Source organism: Piliocolobus tephrosceles, unplaced genomic scaffold (assembly GCF_002776525.5).
Source record: "Piliocolobus tephrosceles isolate RC106 unplaced genomic scaffold, ASM277652v3 unscaffolded_40, whole genome shotgun sequence".
Taxonomy (NCBI): Eukaryota; Metazoa; Chordata; class Mammalia; order Primates; family Cercopithecidae; genus Piliocolobus; species Piliocolobus tephrosceles.
In genome coordinates, this window is record NW_022324309.1 from 604989 (window position 1) to 625942 (window position 20954).

The 20954-nt window shown below is 36.6% G+C and overlaps 1 protein-coding gene across 7 annotated transcripts in view; it reads left to right on the forward strand.

Annotated features, from left to right (window-relative positions):
* The window catches only part of LOC113219499 (cadherin-like and PC-esterase domain-containing protein 1), a 308433-nt gene that overhangs the window by 231428 nt on the left and 56051 nt on the right, over positions 1-20954 (forward strand). For all 7 annotated transcript variants that reach the window (XM_026454317.1, XM_026454321.1, XM_026454323.1 and 4 more), the window contains exon 17: positions 16258-16375. In XM_026454317.1, the coding sequence (XP_026310102.1) occupies positions 16258-16375 (118 nt within the window). The remainder of the gene's footprint in view (positions 1-16257; positions 16376-20954) is intronic.

Below are 20954 nucleotides of genomic sequence, written 5' to 3' on the forward strand. Positions count from 1 at the left end.
CAGTATCTGTTGTTTCCTGACTTTTAATGTTCACCATTCTAATTGGCCTGAGATGGTATCTCATTGTGGATTTGATGCATTTCTCTGATGACCAGTGATGATAGCATTTTTTCATGTGTCTGTTGGCTGCATAGATGTCTTCTTTTAAGAAGTGTCTCTTCATACCTTTTGCCCCACCTTTTAATTGGTTTGTTTGTGTATTTCTTGTAAATTCGTTTAAGATCTTTGTAGAGTCTGGATATTAGCCCTTTGTCAGATGGGTAGACTGCAAACTCTGATGGTAGTTTCTTTTGCCATGCAGAAGCTCTTTGGTTTAATTAGATCCCATTTGTCAATTTTGGCTTTTGGTGTCATTGCTTTTGGTGTTTTAGTCATGAAGTCCTTACCCATGCCTATGTCCTGAATGGTATTGCCTAGGTTTTCTTCTAGGATTTTTATGGTTTCAGGTCTGATATTGTCTTTAATCCATCTTGAATTAATTTTTGTTTAAGGTGTGAGGAAGGGATCCAGTTTCAGCTTTCTACACATGGCTAGCCAGTTTTCCCAGCACCATTTATTAGGGAATCCTTTCCCCATTTCTTGTTTCTGTCAGGCTTGTTAAAGATCAGATGGTTGTAGATGTGTGGTGTTATTTCTGAGGCCTTTGTCCTGTTCCATTGGTCTGTATATCTGTTTAGGTACCAGTACCATGCTGTTTTGGTTACTGTAGCCTTTTAGTATAGTGTGCAGTCAGGTAGCGTGATGCCTCCAGCTTTGTTCTTTTTGCTTAGGATTGTCATGGCAATGCAGGCTCTTTCTTGGTTCCATATGAACTTTACAGTACTTTTTCCAATTCTGTGAAGAAAGTCATTGGTAGCTTGATGGGGATGGCATTGAATCGATAAATTACCTTGGACAATATGGCCATTTTCATGATATTGATTCTTCCTTTCCATGAGCATGATATGTTCTTCCATTTGTTTGTGTCCTCTTTTATTTCACTGAGCAGTGGTTTGTAGTTCTCCTTGAAGAGGTCCTTCACATCCCTTATAAGTTGGATTCCTAGGTATTTTGTTCTCTTTGTAGCAATTGTGAATGGGAGTTCACTCATGATTTGGCTCTCTGTTTGTCTGTTATTGGTGTGTAGGAATGTTTGTGATTTTTGCACATTGATTTTGTATCCTGAGACTTTGTTGAAGTTGCTTATCAGTTTAAGGATATTTGGGGCTGAGCTGATGGAGTTTTCTAAATATACAATCACGTCATCTGCAAGTAGGGACAATTTGACTTCCTCTTTTCCTAACTGAATACTCTTTATTTCTTTCTCTTGCCTGATTGCCCTAGCCAGAACTTCCAACACTATGTTGAATAGGAGTGGTGAGAGAGGGCATCCTTGTCTTGTGCCGGTTTTCAAAGGGAACGCTTCCAGTTTTTGCCCATTCAGTATGATATTGGCTGTGGGTTTGTCATAAATTGTTCTTATTATTTTGAGATACATGCCATCAATACCTAGTTTATTGAGAGTTTTTAGCATGAAGTGCTGTTGAATTTTGTCAAAGGCCTTTTCTGCATCTATTGACATAATTGTATGTTTTTTGTCATTGATTCTGTTTATGTGATGGATTACGTTTATTGATTTGCGTGTGTTGAACCAGCCTTGCATCCCAGGGATGAAGTCAACTTGATCGTGATGGATAAGCTTTTTGATGTGCTGCTGGATTCGGTTTGCCAGTATTTTATTGAGGATTTTCGCATCAATGTTCATCAGGGATATTGGTCTAAAATTCTCCTTTTATGTTATGTCTCTGCCAGGCTTTGGTATCAGGATGATGCTGGCCTCATAAAATGAATTAGGGAGGATTCCCTCTTTTTCTATTGATTGGAATAGTTTCAGAAGGAATGGTACCAGCTCCTCTTTTTGCCTCTGGGAGAATTTGGCTATGAATCCGTCAGGGAGGTGTATGTGTCCAGGAATTTATCCATTTCTTCTAAATTTTCTAGTTTATTTTTGTAGAGGTGTTTATAGTATTCTGTTATGGTAGTTTGTATTTCTGAGGGATTGGTGATGATATCTCCTTTATCATTTTTTATTGTGTCTATTTGATTCTTCTCTCTTTTCTTCTTTATTAGTCTTGCTAGCAGTCTATCAATTTTGTTGATCTTTTGAAAAAAAAACAGCTCCTGAATTCATTGATTTTTTTGAAGGATTTTTTGTGTCTCTATCTCTTTCAGATCTGCTCTGATCTTAGTTATGTCTTGCCTTCTGGTAGTTTTTGAATTTGTTTGTTCTTGCTCCTCTAGATCTTTTAATTGTGATGTTAGGGTGTCATTTTAGATATTTCCTGCTTTATCTTGTGGGCATTTAGTGCTATAAATTTCCCTCTACACACTGCTTTAAATGTGTCCCAGTGACTCTGGTACACTGTGTCTTTGTTCTCATTCGTTTCAAAGAACATCTTTATTTCTGCCTTCATTTTGTTATTTACCCAGTAGTCATTCAGGAGCAGATTGTTCAGTTTCCATGTAGTTGTGCCGTTTTGAGTGAGTTTCTTAATCTTGAGTTCTAACTTGATTGCATTGTGGTCTGAGAGACAGTTTGCTGTGATTTCTGATCTTTTACATTTGCTGAGGAGTGCTTTGCTTCCAATTATGTGGTCAATTTTAGAATAAGTGCTATGTGGTGATGAGAAGTATGTATATTCTGTTGATTTGGGGTGGAGAGTTCTGTAGATGTCTATTAGGTCTTCTTGGTGCAGAGCTGAGTTCAAGTACTGTATATCCTTGTTAACCTTCTGTCTCATTGATCTATCTAATATTGACAGTGGGGTGTTAAAATATCCCATTGTACTTGTGTGGAAGTCTAAATCTCTTTGTAGGTCCTTAAGGACTTGCTTTATGAATCTGGGTGCTCCTGTATTGGGTGCATATATATTTAGGGTAGTTAGCTCTTCTTGTTGAATTGATCCCTTTAATCAACTTGTTGAATTGTTGTTGAATTGATCCCTTGTTGAATTGATCCCATTAAGTAATGGCCTTCTTTGTCCCTTTTGATCTTTGTTAGTTTAAAGTCTATTTTATCAGAGACTAGGATTGCAACCCCTGCTTTTTTTTTTTTTTTTTTTTTTTTTTTGCTTTCTGTTTCCTTAGTAAATATTCCTCCATCCCTTTATTTTGAGCCTGTGTGTGTCTCTGCACGTGAGATGGGTCTCCTGCACACAGCATACTGATGGGTCTTGACTCTTTATCCAGTTTGCCAGTTTGTGTCTTAATTGGGGGCATTTAGCCCATTTACATTTAAGGTTAATATTGTAATGTATGAAATTGAGCCTGTCATTATGACGTTAGCTGGTTATTTTGGCTATTAATTGATGCAGTTTCTTCATAGCATCAATGGTCTTTACAGTTTGGCATGTTTTTGCAGTGGCTTGTACCAGTTGTTTCTTTCCATGTTTAGTGCTTCCTTCAGGAGCTCTTGTAAGGCAGTCCTGTTGGTGACCAAATCTCTCAGCATTTGCTTGTCTGTAAAGGATTTTACTTCTCCTTCACTTATGAAGCTTAGTTTGGCTGGATATGAAATTCTGGGTTGAAAATTCTTTAAGAATTTTGAATATTGGCCCCCACTCTCTTCTGGCTTGTAGGGTTTCTGATGAGAGGTCCGCTGTTAGTGTGATGGGCTTCCCTTTGTGGGTAACCTGACCTTTCTCTCTGGCTGCCATTAATATCTTTTCCTTCATTTCAACCTTGGTGAATCTGACAATTTTGTGTCTTGGGGTTGCTCTTCTTGAGGACAATCTTTGTGGTGTTCTCTGTATTTCCTGAATTTGAACTTTGGCCTGCCTTGCTAGGTTGGGGAAATTCTTCTGCATAATATCCTGGAGATAATATCCTGTTTTCCAACTTGGTTCCATTCTCCCCATCACTTTCAGGTACACCAATCAAATGTAGATTTGGTCTTTTCACATAGTCCCATATTTCTTGGAGGCTTTGTTCATTTCTTTTTACTTTTTTCTCGAACCTTGTTTTCTCTCTTCATTTCATTAATTTGATTTTCAATCACTGATACCCTTTCTTCGACTTCATTGAATTGGGTACTGAAGCTTGTGCATGAGCCACGAAGTTCTCATGCCATACTTTTCAGCTCCATCAGGCCATTTAAGGTCTTCTCTGCACTGTTAATTCTAGTTAGCCATTCGTTTAACCTTTTTTCAAGGTTTTTAGCTTCCTTGTGATGGGTTTGAACATGCTTCTTTAGCTTGGAGAAGTTTTTTATTACCAGCCTTCTGAAGCCTACTTCTGTCAACTCATCAAAGTCATTCTCCATCCAGCTTTGCTCCATTACTGGTGAGGAGCTGCAATCCTTTGGAGGAGAAGAGGTGCTCTGGTTTTTAGTATTTTCAGCTTTTCTGCTCTGGTTTCTCCCCATCTTTGTGGTTTTATCTACCTTTGGTCTTTGATGTTGGTGATCTACAGATGGGGTTTTGGTGTAGATGTCCTTTTTGTTGATGTTGGTGCTATTTCTTTCTGTTTGTTAGTTTTCCTTGTAACAGCCCCTTAGCTGCAGGTCCCTTAGCTGCAGGTCTGTTGGAGTTTGCTAGAGGTCCACTTCAGATCCTGTTTGCCTGGGTGTCACCAGTGGAGGCTCGGTTGGAAATGCAGAAATCACCCGTCTTCTGCATCGTTCACGCTGGGAGCTGCAGACTGGAGCTGTTCCTGTTCAGCCATCTTGGAATGGATCTCCTCTGCATCCATCTTTTCTAAGAATTACAAGATATTTGATTATCTGGATGTAGTATAAGTTATTTAACCAGTTTTGTATTGATGGACACTTGAGATGTGTTTAGTTTTGTGTTATTAATATTTTATGAAGTGCTCCAGTCAATTTCCTTGTACATCTATCTTTGTGTACTTTGTAAAGTATATTTGTAGGATGAAGTCTTAGCAGTGTAATTGCTGGATTAAATTTATATAAATGCAATTATTTTTACAGATAGTTCAAATGCCCTCCATTAAAAGAGAAAAATCTCTCTTAATATTAATTTACATAAATTGCTCTCTTTTCTTCTTGAAAAACATTCAATTTTGGGATGTATGTGGTATCTCAAGGGCTATTTTAGATAGATTATCATTAATTATTTATTGCTAATGTAAACTTAAGCTAATTATTCTGTAAATGTTTATTGAATGTCTGATGCTGTGAATCAGACAATAGCTACTCAGTATTTTATGGCTGATTGACTACAATGCAAAGAGAGTTGTTAAATTTAAAGACCATGTAAACATAGAAAATAATTCATTCCTTCAGAACAAGATGCCAGTCTGTACAAGGAATCCATTTGGAAATTTCTCAAAAGGGAGAACCACAAACACAAAATTCTAGAGCTAAATATATCATATAGGAATTATTTAGACAATTATTTTATAGAGACTCAAAAACATTAGAGCCAGAATTATATTGGAGGTCATTCCAGTGCCCCAACTATCCATGCTAGCAGAAACCCAGCATTGGCTATATAGGTCATGTTTACCCTTATGTTCTCCCCTTTCTTCCCTATTCCAGTGACCCTTTCTCTGCAGCTGGGCCCCACACCTACATCCATCCATTTCTTCTCCTTCCATTGATCCCATATACTGACAATAGTTTCTATCAAGAGCCATGTTTTGAATGTTTATCACATGCCAAGGACTGTGACAAGTGCTAGAAACAGAAAGATTGTAACACACTTTCTGATCTGGGTTTACATAGTGGACGGATTTATACCAAAAACAGCCTCAGTGTGACTGTACCTGAAAAGACATAAAGCAATGCAAGTTGATTTTAAACAACCAACTTTCAACTAGGATTGGAGTGGAGATGGAGTAAAGGTGAAAGACAAAGTATAGATTAATTCACAGGAAGATTGAGATTAGACTATAAAACCAATGATTTGCTCTGCTTTTAGAAAAGTCAGCTATATATTAAGATGAAATGGCAGAAGTATAAAGTAAGATGGACCTCCATTTAAAACCTACCTCTCGGTAATTTAGCATTTCTATTTTCTTATTCCTAAAATGAAGGGAAGAGTTGTTGTGAGAAAAAATAAGATAATATGTGTAAATAACTTACATGCCAGGCATGTAATAAATGCTTTAAAAATATATCTATTTCAATTATCATTATGCTCCAGTTTTATCCCTGAGAAGCTTGACAAATCTATACTAGGTTTCTGGTAGGTTGGAAGGCAGGTTAGAATTTCAAGTAGCACCTAATATTCATCCTGAGATTTGCAAAATAGTTTTGGAATAAACTTATAGCAGAACAGACAATTCTTATTTGGCAAACTACTTAAGATTTGTCACAAAAATCAACTCAAAATGGATTAAAGACTTAAATGTAATCCCAGAAACTGTAAAAATACTAGAAGAAAACCTAGGGAAAGGTCTCCTGGACATTGGTTTAGGTAAATAATTTGATTAAAACTTCAAAATCACAGGCAACAAAACCAAAAATAGACTAATGGAACTTAATTAAACTAGAACGCTTCTGCACAGCAAAAGAAAAGCAAGAGGTAACTTGTTGAATGAGAGAAAATATTTGCAAACTATTCTCCTGACAGGAGACTAATATCTAGAATACACAAGGAACTCAAACAACAAGTAAAAAAGCAAACAATTCCATCAACAAGTGGGCAACATATAGGAATAGACATTTCTCAAAAGAAGACATACAAATGGCCGGTGGGTAATGAAAAAAATGCTCGATATCACTAATCATCAGAGAAATGCAAATGAAAACCACAGTGAGATATTATCTAACTCCAGTCAGAATGACTATTATTAAAAAGACAAAAAATAAAAGATGTTGGCAAGGATGTGAAGAAAAGAGAACTTTTATACACTATTGGGGGGAATATAAACTAGTACTGCTACTATGGACAACGATATAGAGATTTCTAAAAAAAAAAAAAAAAAAAAAAAAAAAACCACCACCACCCCAAAATAGAATTACCATCCAATCCAGCAATTCCACTACTGGGTATATAACCAGAAGAAAAAACATCCACTTATCAAAGGGATACCTGCACTCGTATGTTGTAGTACTATTCACAATAGCAAAGATATGAAATCAGCATAAGTACCTATCAGTGGATGAATGGATAAAGAAAATGTGGAGCATGGACTATTACTTGGCCATAAAAAATGAAACTATGTCATTTGTAGCAACATAGATGGAACTGGAGGTTATTATCTTAAGACAAATAAACCAGGCACAAAAAGACAAATATTATGTGTTCTCACTTATATGTGGGGGCTAAAACATTGATCACATGGTGGTGGGGAGTGAAAAGATAGATAACAGATTCTGGAAATCTGGAAAGAATGAATGGGGGTAAGGGAGGAGGATGGAAAGAATGAAAAGAGTCTGGAAAGAATGAATGGGGGTAAGGGAGGAGGATGAAGAGCAGTGGGTTAAAGGGTACAAACATACAGTTAGACAGAAGGAATAAACTCAGTGTTTGATATCAGAGTAGGGTAAATACAGCTAACAAAAATGTATTATACTCAGATGATGGACAATTTAAATACCCTGACTTGGCCACTAAGCATTATATACCCATGTAAGAAAATTTCACATGTACCTCATAAATTTGTACGAAATTTTTAAATAGACTTGTTAATGTCTCCTTCCCAATTTGTGAATATGATATTTTTAAAAGAACTTAAAAAAATTAGAGAGACAAATGCTTATATCCTAAATAGCGTAAATGGCCATATTTAAATATCTCCTAAAGTTATGCTGTATATGATATATTTTGCATGATAAACATCTTCAATGTGAATCACAAACAACTCAGGATGTGTTATCTTGCTTCTCAGCATATGTCTAAGAAATCAGTCTTCTTGCCAAAAGGAGAAAAAAGTTTCAAAATCAAAATTATGAGTCTCATAGATTGATTTTCATAGTAGAAATGAAATGAAATGAAATGAAATGAAATGAAATGAAATGAAATGAAGGTCCTTGTAATGGGAAGCCATTAGAAATCTCAAAACCAAATATTTCATGATTTTCACTTTACAGTACTTATCATAATATATATGTGGCACTCAGGAAACTTCTCAGTTGACCATAATTAATTTATAAGAAAATTTGAAAAATTGAAATTTTTTTAATTATACTTTAAGTTCTAGGGTACATGTGCATAACATGCAGGTTTGTTACATATGTATACTTGTGCCATGTTTTTGTTTGTGGCAGGAACTGATGAAATATTTTCTAATGATGGAAGCTAAAATTCCCTAACACAATGTTTGTGCATCTTATACTAAGTTCATCTTTCTATGCAGTTTAATTTTTCTCTTATTCTAAAATGTTTATTTTTTAGTGCATGTCCTAAAAAAAGAAACGTGAGTGCTTCAAAACAGACCTTGCGAATGAAATGCTTTCAGTTAACCTTATGGAAACATCATAGAAAGTAGCACTGGACAAAGTAGAAGTTATTTAAGTCAAGCAGAGTGTGGGGTGAAGACTGGATGGAGATTAGCCAAAGAGGAGGACACCAGCCAAACCTTATCCTGAATGCAATACAATCTCTTGAATTATTTCAAGCAACAAAGGCAGTTTAAAAATTTTGCATTTCAGGAAGATGACATTAGCAACAATGTGGAAAATAGACATACGGGTGGTCCATAGAACTGTAGCAGAGGAGACCCATTAAGAGGTCAAGACAATTCCCATGATAAAAGAACATAAAGACACAGATCAAAATAGTATCCATTGAAATCAAGAAAAAAACAAATCAAGAAGAGAAAGTTGACATGAATATCTGGTGATTGATTGAATGCTAGGGGCAATGAAGAGAAGGGAAACTTGGGTAACTGAAATGTCTGGCTTGGGCACCGAATGTTCCAAGCTCAACAATATTGAGGTTATTGGGGATGGAACAGATTTTGGAATGATTTTTTTAAGTTCAATTTCAGCTGTTGGGTGAGTAACAACAAACCTGACTAATAGTAGCTTAAACAAATAAGAGATATTTTCTTCTTATCCAATAAAATGTCCAGAAGCAGACGTCTGCAGCAGATCAAGAACATCAGCACATATCAAAATGGTTTCAGAAGATCAAGAATGTCAGCACAGATCAAAATGGTTTCAGAAGATCAAGGATGTCAGCACTAAAGTCTCCACAAAGTTTTTGGCCTTTCCTCCATAATTTAAGATAGTTGTTGTTCTTCCAGCTATCAATTTCCTGTTCCACAAGCAGAGAAGAAACAAGAGAGGAGAAAGGAACAGCCTCTGTACCAGAAAAACATAGGCTTTCTCTGCAATTCCCTGCAAGTTTATACTTACATTTCACTGACCAGAAATGTGTCAGTGGCCACTCTTGGCTGTAAGAAAAATAGGGGAGACATGTTATTAGTGTTCTCTTTAGGAGAGCAAAGCAAGGAAAAGTAAGATCAGAATGGGTTTTGACTCAACCTATGATATCTGTCATAGTTATATTGAAATTGAGGTACTTCCGAGACATCCAAGGGAGATGTCCAGGAAGCAGATGACTATGTGTCTGGAAGCCCTGAGAGTGGCCCAGACAGGGATCCAGTTTGGGAGTCATGATCATTCAAGTTGTGGTCATGTCATGAAGATGGATGATATCTCCCAGAATACAAAGTAAAAGCACTAAGGGCATGATTATAGAAAAGGTCAGACCATAAGGGCTGAGTAACAGAAAGAATCTTCAAAGTAGTTGGTATTTGGTAAAGTAGTGTTAACAAAAGCAAAAGGTGAGCATTTCCAGTAGTAGAAAAGAGTGAGATGAAAAATACAATGAAACAAGCAAACTTTCACAGATGGAAGATTTACTTTGCTACAACATAAGAAGAGATCTCTAGGCATGGTTGTCTTATTGTCAGATAGAACAAATTTGGGCAAATTACTGTCTAATGGGTTCTAATTTTTTATGAATTAGAAGACAAGATCATCTAATGAGACCAACAGAGATGTTGAAATGAGGGAGCTTAAGGAGAATGATGAAGATTTGAAGTAGCCTTTGTGAAGAATGGGGAAATGTTCCAACTAAGATAATAGAACAAAGATTTCCAGGCAGTACTGAGAGACCATCAGGAAATGTGTCTGGCATTTATCTTTACATGTGTGTGATTTTTGCCAGTGTCACTGACTGGTATGTAGAACCTTGGATGGAGATAGATTGGATTGTTCCAGGATTGGAGAGTTGCTGTGCACCATTAGTAAAATAAAAAAAGGAAGATGTGGATTGTTGAGGTATAGAAATGAACATTATAGACACAAATTGAAAGAGAGTTAGGAATCATGGGAATGGAAGTTCTGCATGACTGCAGAAGAGGCAGGAATAAGGTAGAAGAAAAGTATATTTTATTTGGAGAAAAGGAATTAGAATTTAAAATTACAGGTAGAGTATCTCTGGCTTGAATGAAATATTCTAACATTTGAACAAAAATATTGTTGAATGAAATAGAATGAATCCATACAGACCTTTGATAGCAAATTGTGAAATGGAGAGAATGACAATGACTAAGGTGTCCATTGGTATGTGGAAGCATAATTAAGATGTTGATAGAAGATTGCCACAAGGGAGGAGGAGCCAGATGAAATGAGCCACAGCAGAGGGTAACACAATGGAATAATGGTTTGAAAGAGGCAGTTGGTAGACAAGAGGAAGTAAACTTCCTGACTATGCAGGTGGCCTTCCCTGGAGATGGTTACAGAGAAAGAGGGCAAATTGTCTTTTCCCACAAAGTCACAGGGCAAGTTTTCTTTCCATTCCCCCTCACCTGTTCCCCCTGTGCCAGGATGGGTTTCTGGGGAGGTGAGGAGATGGAGGGAACATTGCGTGAAGCCTTTGAGATTGTAGAAGGGTTTGCTTACCATGGATGGAGTAGCAGAAGATCAGTGAAATTGGATTAGAGGAGAGATGAATAGCAGGCCTTGCATTTTGGTCCATGCACAAGGGTGCTAAAGATATGAGATGTGGTGGGATCTGCTAGTGTCCAGGTTTCACGTGGCCTTAGGCTTAGTAAGTGTTCAGGCTCAAGAGAACCAGCAGATGCCTTTGATCAACAGTTCAGCAGAACATTGGGGAAAATACATCATAAGATCTTAAATCTTACTTCAGGTGGGCAAAGAGTGAATTTATCTCCCCAGGAATGTCAGTTCTTATGGGGAAAGGAACAGCCCTAGTCTGGAAGGGAACACTCTGCCTTTCTAGAGGGAGCTGGCCATGCCAGAATCATCACGTTTTGAGAGGTCATTACTAACTTAATGGAAATGGCAGTAGCCCAGGGAAAGGGGAGGAAATGGGTCTCTTTGGAAGGAGCTACGTGCTGGAGGGAGTAATTGCATATTTTAAAATTTAGGTGGGCATTTAAAATTGTTTAGCCAGAGAAGGGAAAATTTCTTTCATCTTAGAGAAATAATTCCATGGGGTCAATAAAAATAGGTAAGATTTAAAGACACAGATCAGCTCAAATAGTCCAATTCAGTATTGCTTTAAAAATATAGCAATATCACATTTCAAATGAGAAATATTACTCATTCTTTTGTGGACAAATAATTCTGTAAGGAATGAAATGCGTGTCCAGAGGAATAGATAATGAGAAACTGTGATCAGGCAGGAGGAAAAACCAAGAACATCATAATGAGTCCAGTTAGTCACTCTAGCACCTCATGAAAAGTTAAGTAAATTTTTTTAATTATGTACTAAACATATTTACTTTGCACAGGTATGAATAAGAAAATTCCTTTTAAGTATATTGTTACACTCAATTGAGAACTATGATAATCTACTCAGGAGTTTAGAGCTTCCTTCTGAAGTCTCCAACAAAATGATTCACTCTATGTGTGAAGATTTCTGGAGCTAATGCTGTTTTATGCAACTCTGCTAAATACTACATTTTCTGTGTCTATAGATCTGTGGCTCCAAGAGATGACACTTAAGACCAAAAGAGAGCTGTTAGCTAGGCACAGTAGCATGTGCCTATAGTCCCAGCTACTTGGGAAGCTGAGATGGGAGGACTTCTTGAGCTTGGGAGTTCGAGGCTGCAGTGAGCCATGATGCTACCAGTGTACTCCAGCCTGGGTGACAGAGGAAGACTCTGTCTCAAAACAACAACAACAACAACAAAAAAAAAAACTGTTTGTTTTTTTTTTAAGTATCTAATGTATTCAATATGCCTAAACCTGACCAAATTGCTAATCATCCCAGTGAAGAAAGAAATGAGAGACACTAATGAAAATTTTCCTGTTTTTTAATGTTATTACTATGATTAATCACTTTTAGGATCTAAAGAAATACTCAAAAAACTCATGTGGCATTTAAATTATAAGTTTCATAGACTCTCTGAGGAAGAGAGAAATTTGGCTGCATCTTATGTTTCTATAGGGGCTTGACCAAGTAGGAGTTTGTTTCTCATAGTAAAAAGTGTAGACATAGCTCCACAGCATCACCTATATCCTAGGCTCATTCTATTTTTTCTGCTTGTGGTTGCTTCATGGTCACAAGATGGCTGCTCATTCTCAGGCTCACGTTCATATTCCAAGCAGAAAGAGGAAACAGAGTGATCAAGAAAAAGTGGCACCAGGAAAGTAAAACTTTTCCGGAACTCGCTAGCTGGTGTTCACTTACATTTCTTTGACTAGAGCTATGTCTCCTGACTCCTTTTAGCTACAAGAGAGACTGGGAAACCAATTTTTTTAATGCTGGGCACATTACTCCAACAAAATATGGATTTTCTGCTAAAAAGAAGAAAGGAGAATGGATAAGGTGTAGGTACCTAAGGCAGTCAGCGTCAGGACTTGAGCTCACCTAATGCGATTCTTTGCCTTCTCCTCTCTCCAGACTTCACCATTTTGTAATGAGAAATCTAGATCAAGTGACTAAGTGTCACACAGCCAGCTCATGACACAGCTGGAGCTAAAATTCACAAGTGAAACTCCCAGCACAGTGGTGCTCTTTCCTATGTATCTCACCATTGTCTTATTCCATAAAATGTACACAAAGCCTACCCTGCTGTACTGATACCACCTTTTCTTCTCTTAACTCCCTCAGCTCTGTCAACCAGTCTCTGGACTTGGCTCTGCATTTGGCCATATGCTTTGGCTCATTCAACTTTCAGGGTAACATTGTTTGACCACAGCTCAGAAGGTGATTAACCTTCACTCTAGTTAGCCGCCCTGACTCTCCAAAATAGTGAACACTTTAATGGAAAGGCTTAAGATAGGTAAACTGCAAACAAAGATTAACTAAGGGGAAATTAGATAGGAAGCACAGAATGCCATTATTCTTTGGCCTAAACTGCAGAGAAAAGGGTATGACTCGAAATTTCATTTCCTTCAAAATCTACTGTCCTCCTCTTACTCTCTGCTTTGGTCTGTCCTTGGAAATATTGCTATTATTCTTGTCTTACCTCAAAACTTACTGGCGTCACTGTTTAGTTAGAAACAACAGGGCTGACTGACTGTCACAGAGCAGATACCCAGTGGGACCTCCATATGAAGGGAGAGACAGCACCGTATTTCAGAACAATGCAAATGCAAAAACAACACGAGGTTCTAGGTAGCAGGAGTGGTCACCTGCCCAGGACAAGCCCTCAGCACACAAGTAGCAATATATCTTTCTGATTCATAGATACTTGCCAATTACATGTAGAGCTTCAATGGAAGAAACCAGTTAGGACTTTGGTATCTGTGATCTAGACTTTGTTTCTAATGCCCTTTGGATGAGTAGCAGCACATGATCACACACACACACACACACACACACACACACACACACCCCACAGAAATCTCAAAACAAACAAGAATTTTCAGGAAATGTTTAAATCCAAACTTTAAAAAATGTTTCAATATTATTTGCATGGGTATATATAAGCTACAATATATTTGTATTAATAAATTGAACACAGCATCTCAGTCTGAAGTACTTACATTTAGATGACATTATAGCATATAGAACTATAAACAGGTAAATACTTTGTATTTAAAAGTAACGTCCAACATGGTACCTCCTAGACTGAAGGAACAGCCAAGTCTCCAGCTGAGGTAATGAGAGTTGTTTATAATATTTCAAACTAAGATTGAGTTTCACAAGTACTAGAAGAATAACATTCTCCCTAAATAAAAAGTAAAGCATTCTAGATAGAGCTAAAGTCTCCTTGACATCCACTGCTAGTCCAGGAACACATTCTACAGGTTACTACCATCATCCAGATTTCCTTTTATTCTCTTAACAGAGACATACCTGTTCCCAAAAAATCAATATTTAGTACAGTCTTGATTGAGTGAACACACACATACATGTGTGTATTTCAGATAGCATGAATTGTTCTATAACTTTTGGATATTTTCTTATCCATATGTCTTGAAAATATCTCCATGTTAATCAGTCCATTTAGATTTATCCTTATACATATCCCTTATGTTTTTCTAGAGTAGACCCAGAAGGCTCCAGGGTTGCGGAGCCTCTGCACTTTTTATTTTAGTATAAACTGCCCTCCAAAGCAACTGAACTAACTTGCATTCCCATCAGCAATGTATTATGGTAATTGCTTCTCATTGCTCTCTCTAACATTTGATATAAACAAATTTTTGCAAGATGAGTCATGACACTTTTTTCTAGCCTTATAAAAGATCCAGTCTCCACTAAAAATAAATGGTTGGATAGATATCACATACATACACAGGTATACTAACAAGTATCACTCATAGATGTTTATTCAGACTAGATCGCCCCACATTATAATAAACTTTGTGTTTTTTATTGCTTTATTATAATAAGCATTTTAATACAAATCATTTTTCTAATTTTAATCAGTATCTTAAACTCCATGTTTTGTCATGAATTAAGAAATGAAAATATGTATACTGAATCAAGATTTTAAGTTCACTAGCTCCATTCCCCTTGTTCCTTAATATCCTGGACCTTTTTGTATGACTGGGATTCTGAGGTTAGGGTAGTTGAGAATATGAGAGAATGTAACCATAAATTGCTGATTAGAACCAGAGTTACACAGCAAAGAACAGGTCAAATCCACTGTTTCTCTCCATTGTTGAGAATTTCTGATATAAAGAGGGACACAATAAAGTCTAACTTTTTATACATTCAACAAATGTTTATTGTTTGCTGTATGATAAGTACTGGTTCCATATGTGAGTGAAATAATTATTTGTTCCCATGGCACATTCAGTATAGTAGAAAAGACCCAGACAAATAACAAACAAACTGACAAACAGTTATCAAACGGTGAAGAGCATGAAGGAAACAAATGGGGTGCTGACATGAACAAAAGTAGGGAGACATAATTGTTCTAGAGTTTCAGGAAGACCTTGCTGAGACCTAAAATATAAGATGCCTCCATGCACAATTAGGGGGAAAGCAATCCCAGTCGACACGATAGGAGTTTAGCATGCCCTAAATTGTGATGGACTGAGAGAACCCAGTGAGAAGAGTGGCAGTGAAACCACATGAAGTAGGATAGAAGGACAAAGGACAGGTACAGGGCCAATAGCTTTGCAGAATAAGCTAAGAGAAAATGAGAGTGGTCCAGGCTGCAGGTGCAGCTCAGTGGATGGGGCAGAGGAAGGAGAAGGAGAGAAGTTTCAGAGAGGCAATACACTATCGTTCTGTTCTACATCTGTCAGACTATTGAAAGCATTGCTTAGTGTATCACATGCCTCTATAATGATATTCAGTGCAGTGAAATGTTACTCACTGTTGTAAATATAAGAATGTGCTTTGAATAAAATACATGCATCTGATTCCACTCTGGAGTATCATGAATTCTTAAGAAAAGTTTGTTAAAATGAAATTCATCTGTTAAATAAAATTCTCTCCAAATAGTTCCCATTTCCCTGCTCACAATAACTGTCTTTTGCACTTGCTCTATTATATATAAAACTAAATATAATATAATATAATATATAATATATATATTATATATATAACTGTCTTTTGCACTTGCTCTATTGTCCTCTATTATAGTTTGCTTTGTTTTTAATGAGTTGACACAGATATATTTTTAAAGTAAAACTTGCATTCATTTTTTAAATTGACAGAACAATGACAGGAATATCAATGTCAAAATAAAGATTAAATTGTTATCTACTTTTAGCACAAACAACTATTGATAAGCCAGCAGGAGAAAGATAAGGAATACTTGCTCCCTTTTATCCGTAAAGGTTATTTGCCACAGAAAATCTTATTTTTTAGATTTTAATATTATGGGTCAGGTTAATTAATATGACAACTAATATCTATTATTTTAATACAGGATTGTGGTTTGCTGATTCATCCAGAGGAAACCTGTGGGTTACAGCCTATTTCTTCTGACTACATTGAAGCCATTTTGCAGTCTGAACTAAAAAGATGTCCATCTGGGGACATGAAAGGTGACTATCACATTGGACATCACTTCTCTAAAAAAAGAATAATTTGGTATAGATAAGTATATGCTTATTTAAACTATCCTTTTATAAAAAAATCAAAGGTATTACTTTTTCTTGACTGTGAACTATAAAACATAATTAATGTAAGTGCATTATTTTAATATTTGAAATACTTTGATTAGTCAATTATTTTCTTCTCCCCTTTTTGCCCAGTTAATCTATATTCATCTGCAGATCTGTTACCCATGTTACTTCTGCCAGAGAGCCTTTCTTGAGCCTCTGATTTGTTTATTTATTATATAGTTTACAGCACTCAGTAATTTTCTTCCATAGCAGTTACCACAATTATTTAAATTACTAAGTATTGAATTAATTGTTTAATGTCAGTTTTCCCAGGATGTCAGTTTCATGAGGGCAGAGAGCCTGACTTGTTTGTGTTATACTAATTCATTTGGCACTGTAATTTGTACATAGTAGTTAGAAAATAAATATCTAGTGTGAACCAAAGAACTGCAAAGTATGCAAGTTCAGTTTTAAATTATTCCTTTTCACTAAAAAAAAAAAAAAGTTAGGGGGCACGATCACTAGTTTCCCTCATATATAGAGGCAAGAAAATTGTGACATCAATTTTAATTACTGCGTTAAATCCTGCCTAAGCACTGAGCAGACCTGGAATGGGATACTTCTTTGGTGCCACTCTCAACATTCCCTATTTCTCTCCTTCCCCAGCAATCTTCTTTTAGTGGAGATGGTGGGGTCAAGCCAAAGTTGGGACTAAAATTGCCTTCAAAGCTATTAGAGGAACAGAGAGCATCTTCTCCAAATTTCCTGGTTACTGCTCTGTCCTGCTGACCCTAATTCTCCCTTCATCTAAAAAGTCTGAGAAAACACTCAGGAGCTTTTCTACCCTTGCCGTGAACTTCACACCACAGCTTGAATGGGAAATGAGTTTCCCAAATGGGCAGGACAAATTGCAATTTGCCATGCACAGTTAACAAACGTGGGTACGTCCCCATTCTTGAACATGTGTTCCAAATAATAAATTACCATCAGGGAATGGAGAGGGATTTACCCATTATGGTGTGTCAGGTGGTGTGATTTGTGATTCTCTGCTAAATGAGATATATACTCTTCCATATAAAGGAGACACTGATGTGTCCGGTTAAATATTTTTTATCAGATGACAATTTATGAGAATTCATAAAACAATTCTATTCCTCCTACTGCAACTGCACCAAGGCAAAAGTTCTTCAACAAAAAGCTCAAGGTACCTTACTGGGATTCTTTAAGAAGTGGCAGCTTGTTCTGTTCGCTCACTAAATGTACGCTAACTTATGTTGGGCTTTGTGCCTGGACATTGTGGGTGAGGCTGCCATAGAACAGTGTGCTTCTGGGACTTAAGGAGCTAGACCTCCTTAGAGAAGGCCCCAAATTGACTCACAAATCAAGGGCATGCTCCTCAGCCTGACCATCTGAAGCCTCCAAAATCTGGCCCATTTCTATATTTCCAGTCTTCTCCCAGCCTCTGCTTCTCTATGTTGACAGTGATCCTCTAGAACTTCAGGTTTTTGTCCACACTGTTCCCTGTACCCACAAGTCCTCTTCCCATCTTTGCCCAACTTCTGATGCTGGAAGTCCTCTCCAGGAAGGCTTTTTTCACCACCAGATTCCCAGCTTAGCTTCTTTCCAGTGCATCCAGGGCACATGTCTACAACAGCACTTTACCACATTATGTTAAGTATTTACATGGTTCTCACTTAGTCTCCAAAATGAAATGATGTGCCCCAGGAAGAAGAGGAAGTGGCACAGGGCCCTTCATAGGGTAAAGCTGGTAAAGATTAAAATATATATGCATTTATATTTTACCTGATCATTTTTCTTTTTATGTTTTATAATTGATAAAATATATAAATATAGGAATATATATATAATATATATATTACAGTGTACTCATTAATACATCAAGGGTGCATGAGCAATATGCTTTTACTGATGGCTTACCTAGATTACAGGCTTCTCTAGAGAAGAGATTGTCCCTTATCCATCTTCCAATGTCTAATATATGATTTTAAAATGATTGCTGAACTGAAACCAAGATCCAACCTCCCTTCCATCCACAGAAGACTATGAGCAGCCAGGGCACAATCACGACAACCAACTGTCCCATCATCAAGCTCCAAAAGGCCCAAAGACTCAAAAACTTAACAAGTGAGGCCAGGATAGCAGTCTGCAAGAATGTATTATTTGCTGCTAGAGATGATTTCCTTCCTTAGCAGCAGGATTCCCTCCTACTGAAAGAAGTTGTTTTAGTGGACCAAATTGGGAGAAAGTTTATTTAGGAGCTTTGGATTTAGTTTTAATGGCCAAAGACAGACTAATTTGAAAATCTTATTTTAAAAGCACATTACAGTTATTTGGCAAAGCCAGATCTTTTTTTTAGCTTTGCCTATGTATTGATCTCAAGATATCATTTTCAATAACATCAACCATTAAACTTTTGAATGACTGTATTTTTTTAATTCTTAAATTGATTTCTATTTTTTAGGAAATAATTTAACTGTAAGATACAACCTATAATTAAATCTGTTGCTTAAGAAAGAAAAAATAATTATTCTAATTAGGAAAAATTAAAATTTCTACAGTGGTCATTGAATGAAAATTAATTTTAAGGAAAATATTTCAGATTGCATTTTATGATATGTAAACAATTAAAAACATTATCCTACCTTATTTTAGCAAGGAATTATGACAACTTATACTTTAACACTAATATTGAAAATATAGATGTATTTTCTCTTCTTAAGTAAAAATGCTTTGTATTAGAACATTACAGAGTCAGGAATTAGTGCCAACATTTACATGATTTCCTGTCTCACCTCAACGCTAAACCAGAGTTGACCTTTTTTCCTCCGTTGTATCATTCAATCTGATTCACTGAAATGGCTGAAATCTAACTTGCATTAAATATAGAGCTATAATTATAAATCAAATGACTTCTCCCAAAAGACAATTTCATTCCTCAGAATGTTGTTTCCTAAAACATATGTCACACTTTACTTCAGAAATCACAGCTTTGATTCATTCAGTGTTCAAATATATAACATAGAATTTATGGTACTTTTTTGGACAATTTTAGCAAAAAGCTGGTATTATTTAAAATATCAAGAGCACCAGTTTTGCAGATGTTATACAGATGCCTATTTCAAGCAGTATTTAACTCACAATAAATAAAAGGAATTCTTAACCAATGCAAAAATGCAGAGTGATGGCTGTATAAATATAGAGTAGTATGAAACACTGGGGCCAAGTTTTCAGAGATCCAATCAGGCTTCCTTTTTATATGCATGCGATTTCATGCCCACAAACTAATTGCACCCATATTTGAATCTTTGTGCACGCAATTAGCCACTTGTTTCTTCATCCTTGGCAGCAAGTGGCCAAAGTGGACCTCAGTTTGTGCAAAATTAGCTGTAGGCAAGGTTGAGGGGTGGAGTGTCTAGAGTAGGGGTGGGATGCATATGCTCTGAGATTCTGAGATCTGATGAAAACTTAGCCCTTCAAAAGATTATTAAACAGAATCTCATTAGCAGAGACACATTTATGCCCTCAACGTATCATTATCCTATTAGAAAGAAAATTAACAATCTTTGCTTAAACATAGTCTCTGTCAACACGGGAACTCGCTAAATAAATTCAGCTTTTTAAAATAAATTCATTATAACAATCAGTTTGTGAGTTTTCCTATAAGTGCTACCAAAGAGGCTATGGGGCTGTATTTCATTTTCTGTTGATTATTTTGTGGTGACTTAGCCTAATATGATAAAATGATAGGCAAATTGAAGACTCAGAGACCTCAGTTCTGGCCCTGTCATTAACAGCATGACCCCCCTTCTGTTATTTAACTCTTCAGGCCTCAGATTGCCTCTTCTGTTAAAAAAAAAAAAAAAGTGAGGGGGCGGGGAGGGAGAAAGGACACACCCTAAGGCCTCTTCTAACTCCATCCAACGTGATGCTACGAAGCCACTCAATGTGAACCTCTGTGAAGGAAAGCCTATCATTTATCTAAGGAAGTTTGCTTGAGAAATTCAACGAAGATTAAACTTTAGGCTGTGTCTACATCAAAGATGTGAAGGATGTTGGTTATTAATGACAAACCATGCTTGCCAGAACAGAATTAGAATTAGAAAGCAAGATATATTCTGAATGAAAAAGAAATTATAAAAGAGAATTGGATGGAAAAATGAGCACTTTTGAGGAGGATAATCTTTATTTTGCTGTTCAAAAACCAGCATCTCCAAAATTTTCTGTGTTGTTTCTTTTAGTAGTACTTCCATTCTGTACAACCAGAAACTTTAGAAACATCTTTCACATAGCAGACCCTCTTTTTCTCCAATATATGCAGCCAGTTCTTCAGTCTCGCTCCCGTCAGGCCCATCTCTTCACTGTACCTAAAGTGTCACTCCTTCCACATCTTCAAATCTTATCTGTCCCTAAAGACCTGTTCACATTTTATCTGCTTCATGGACCCTTCTGGAACACTCTGACTTCCATGATTCTTTCTCTATTTTGAATAACTGTGGCT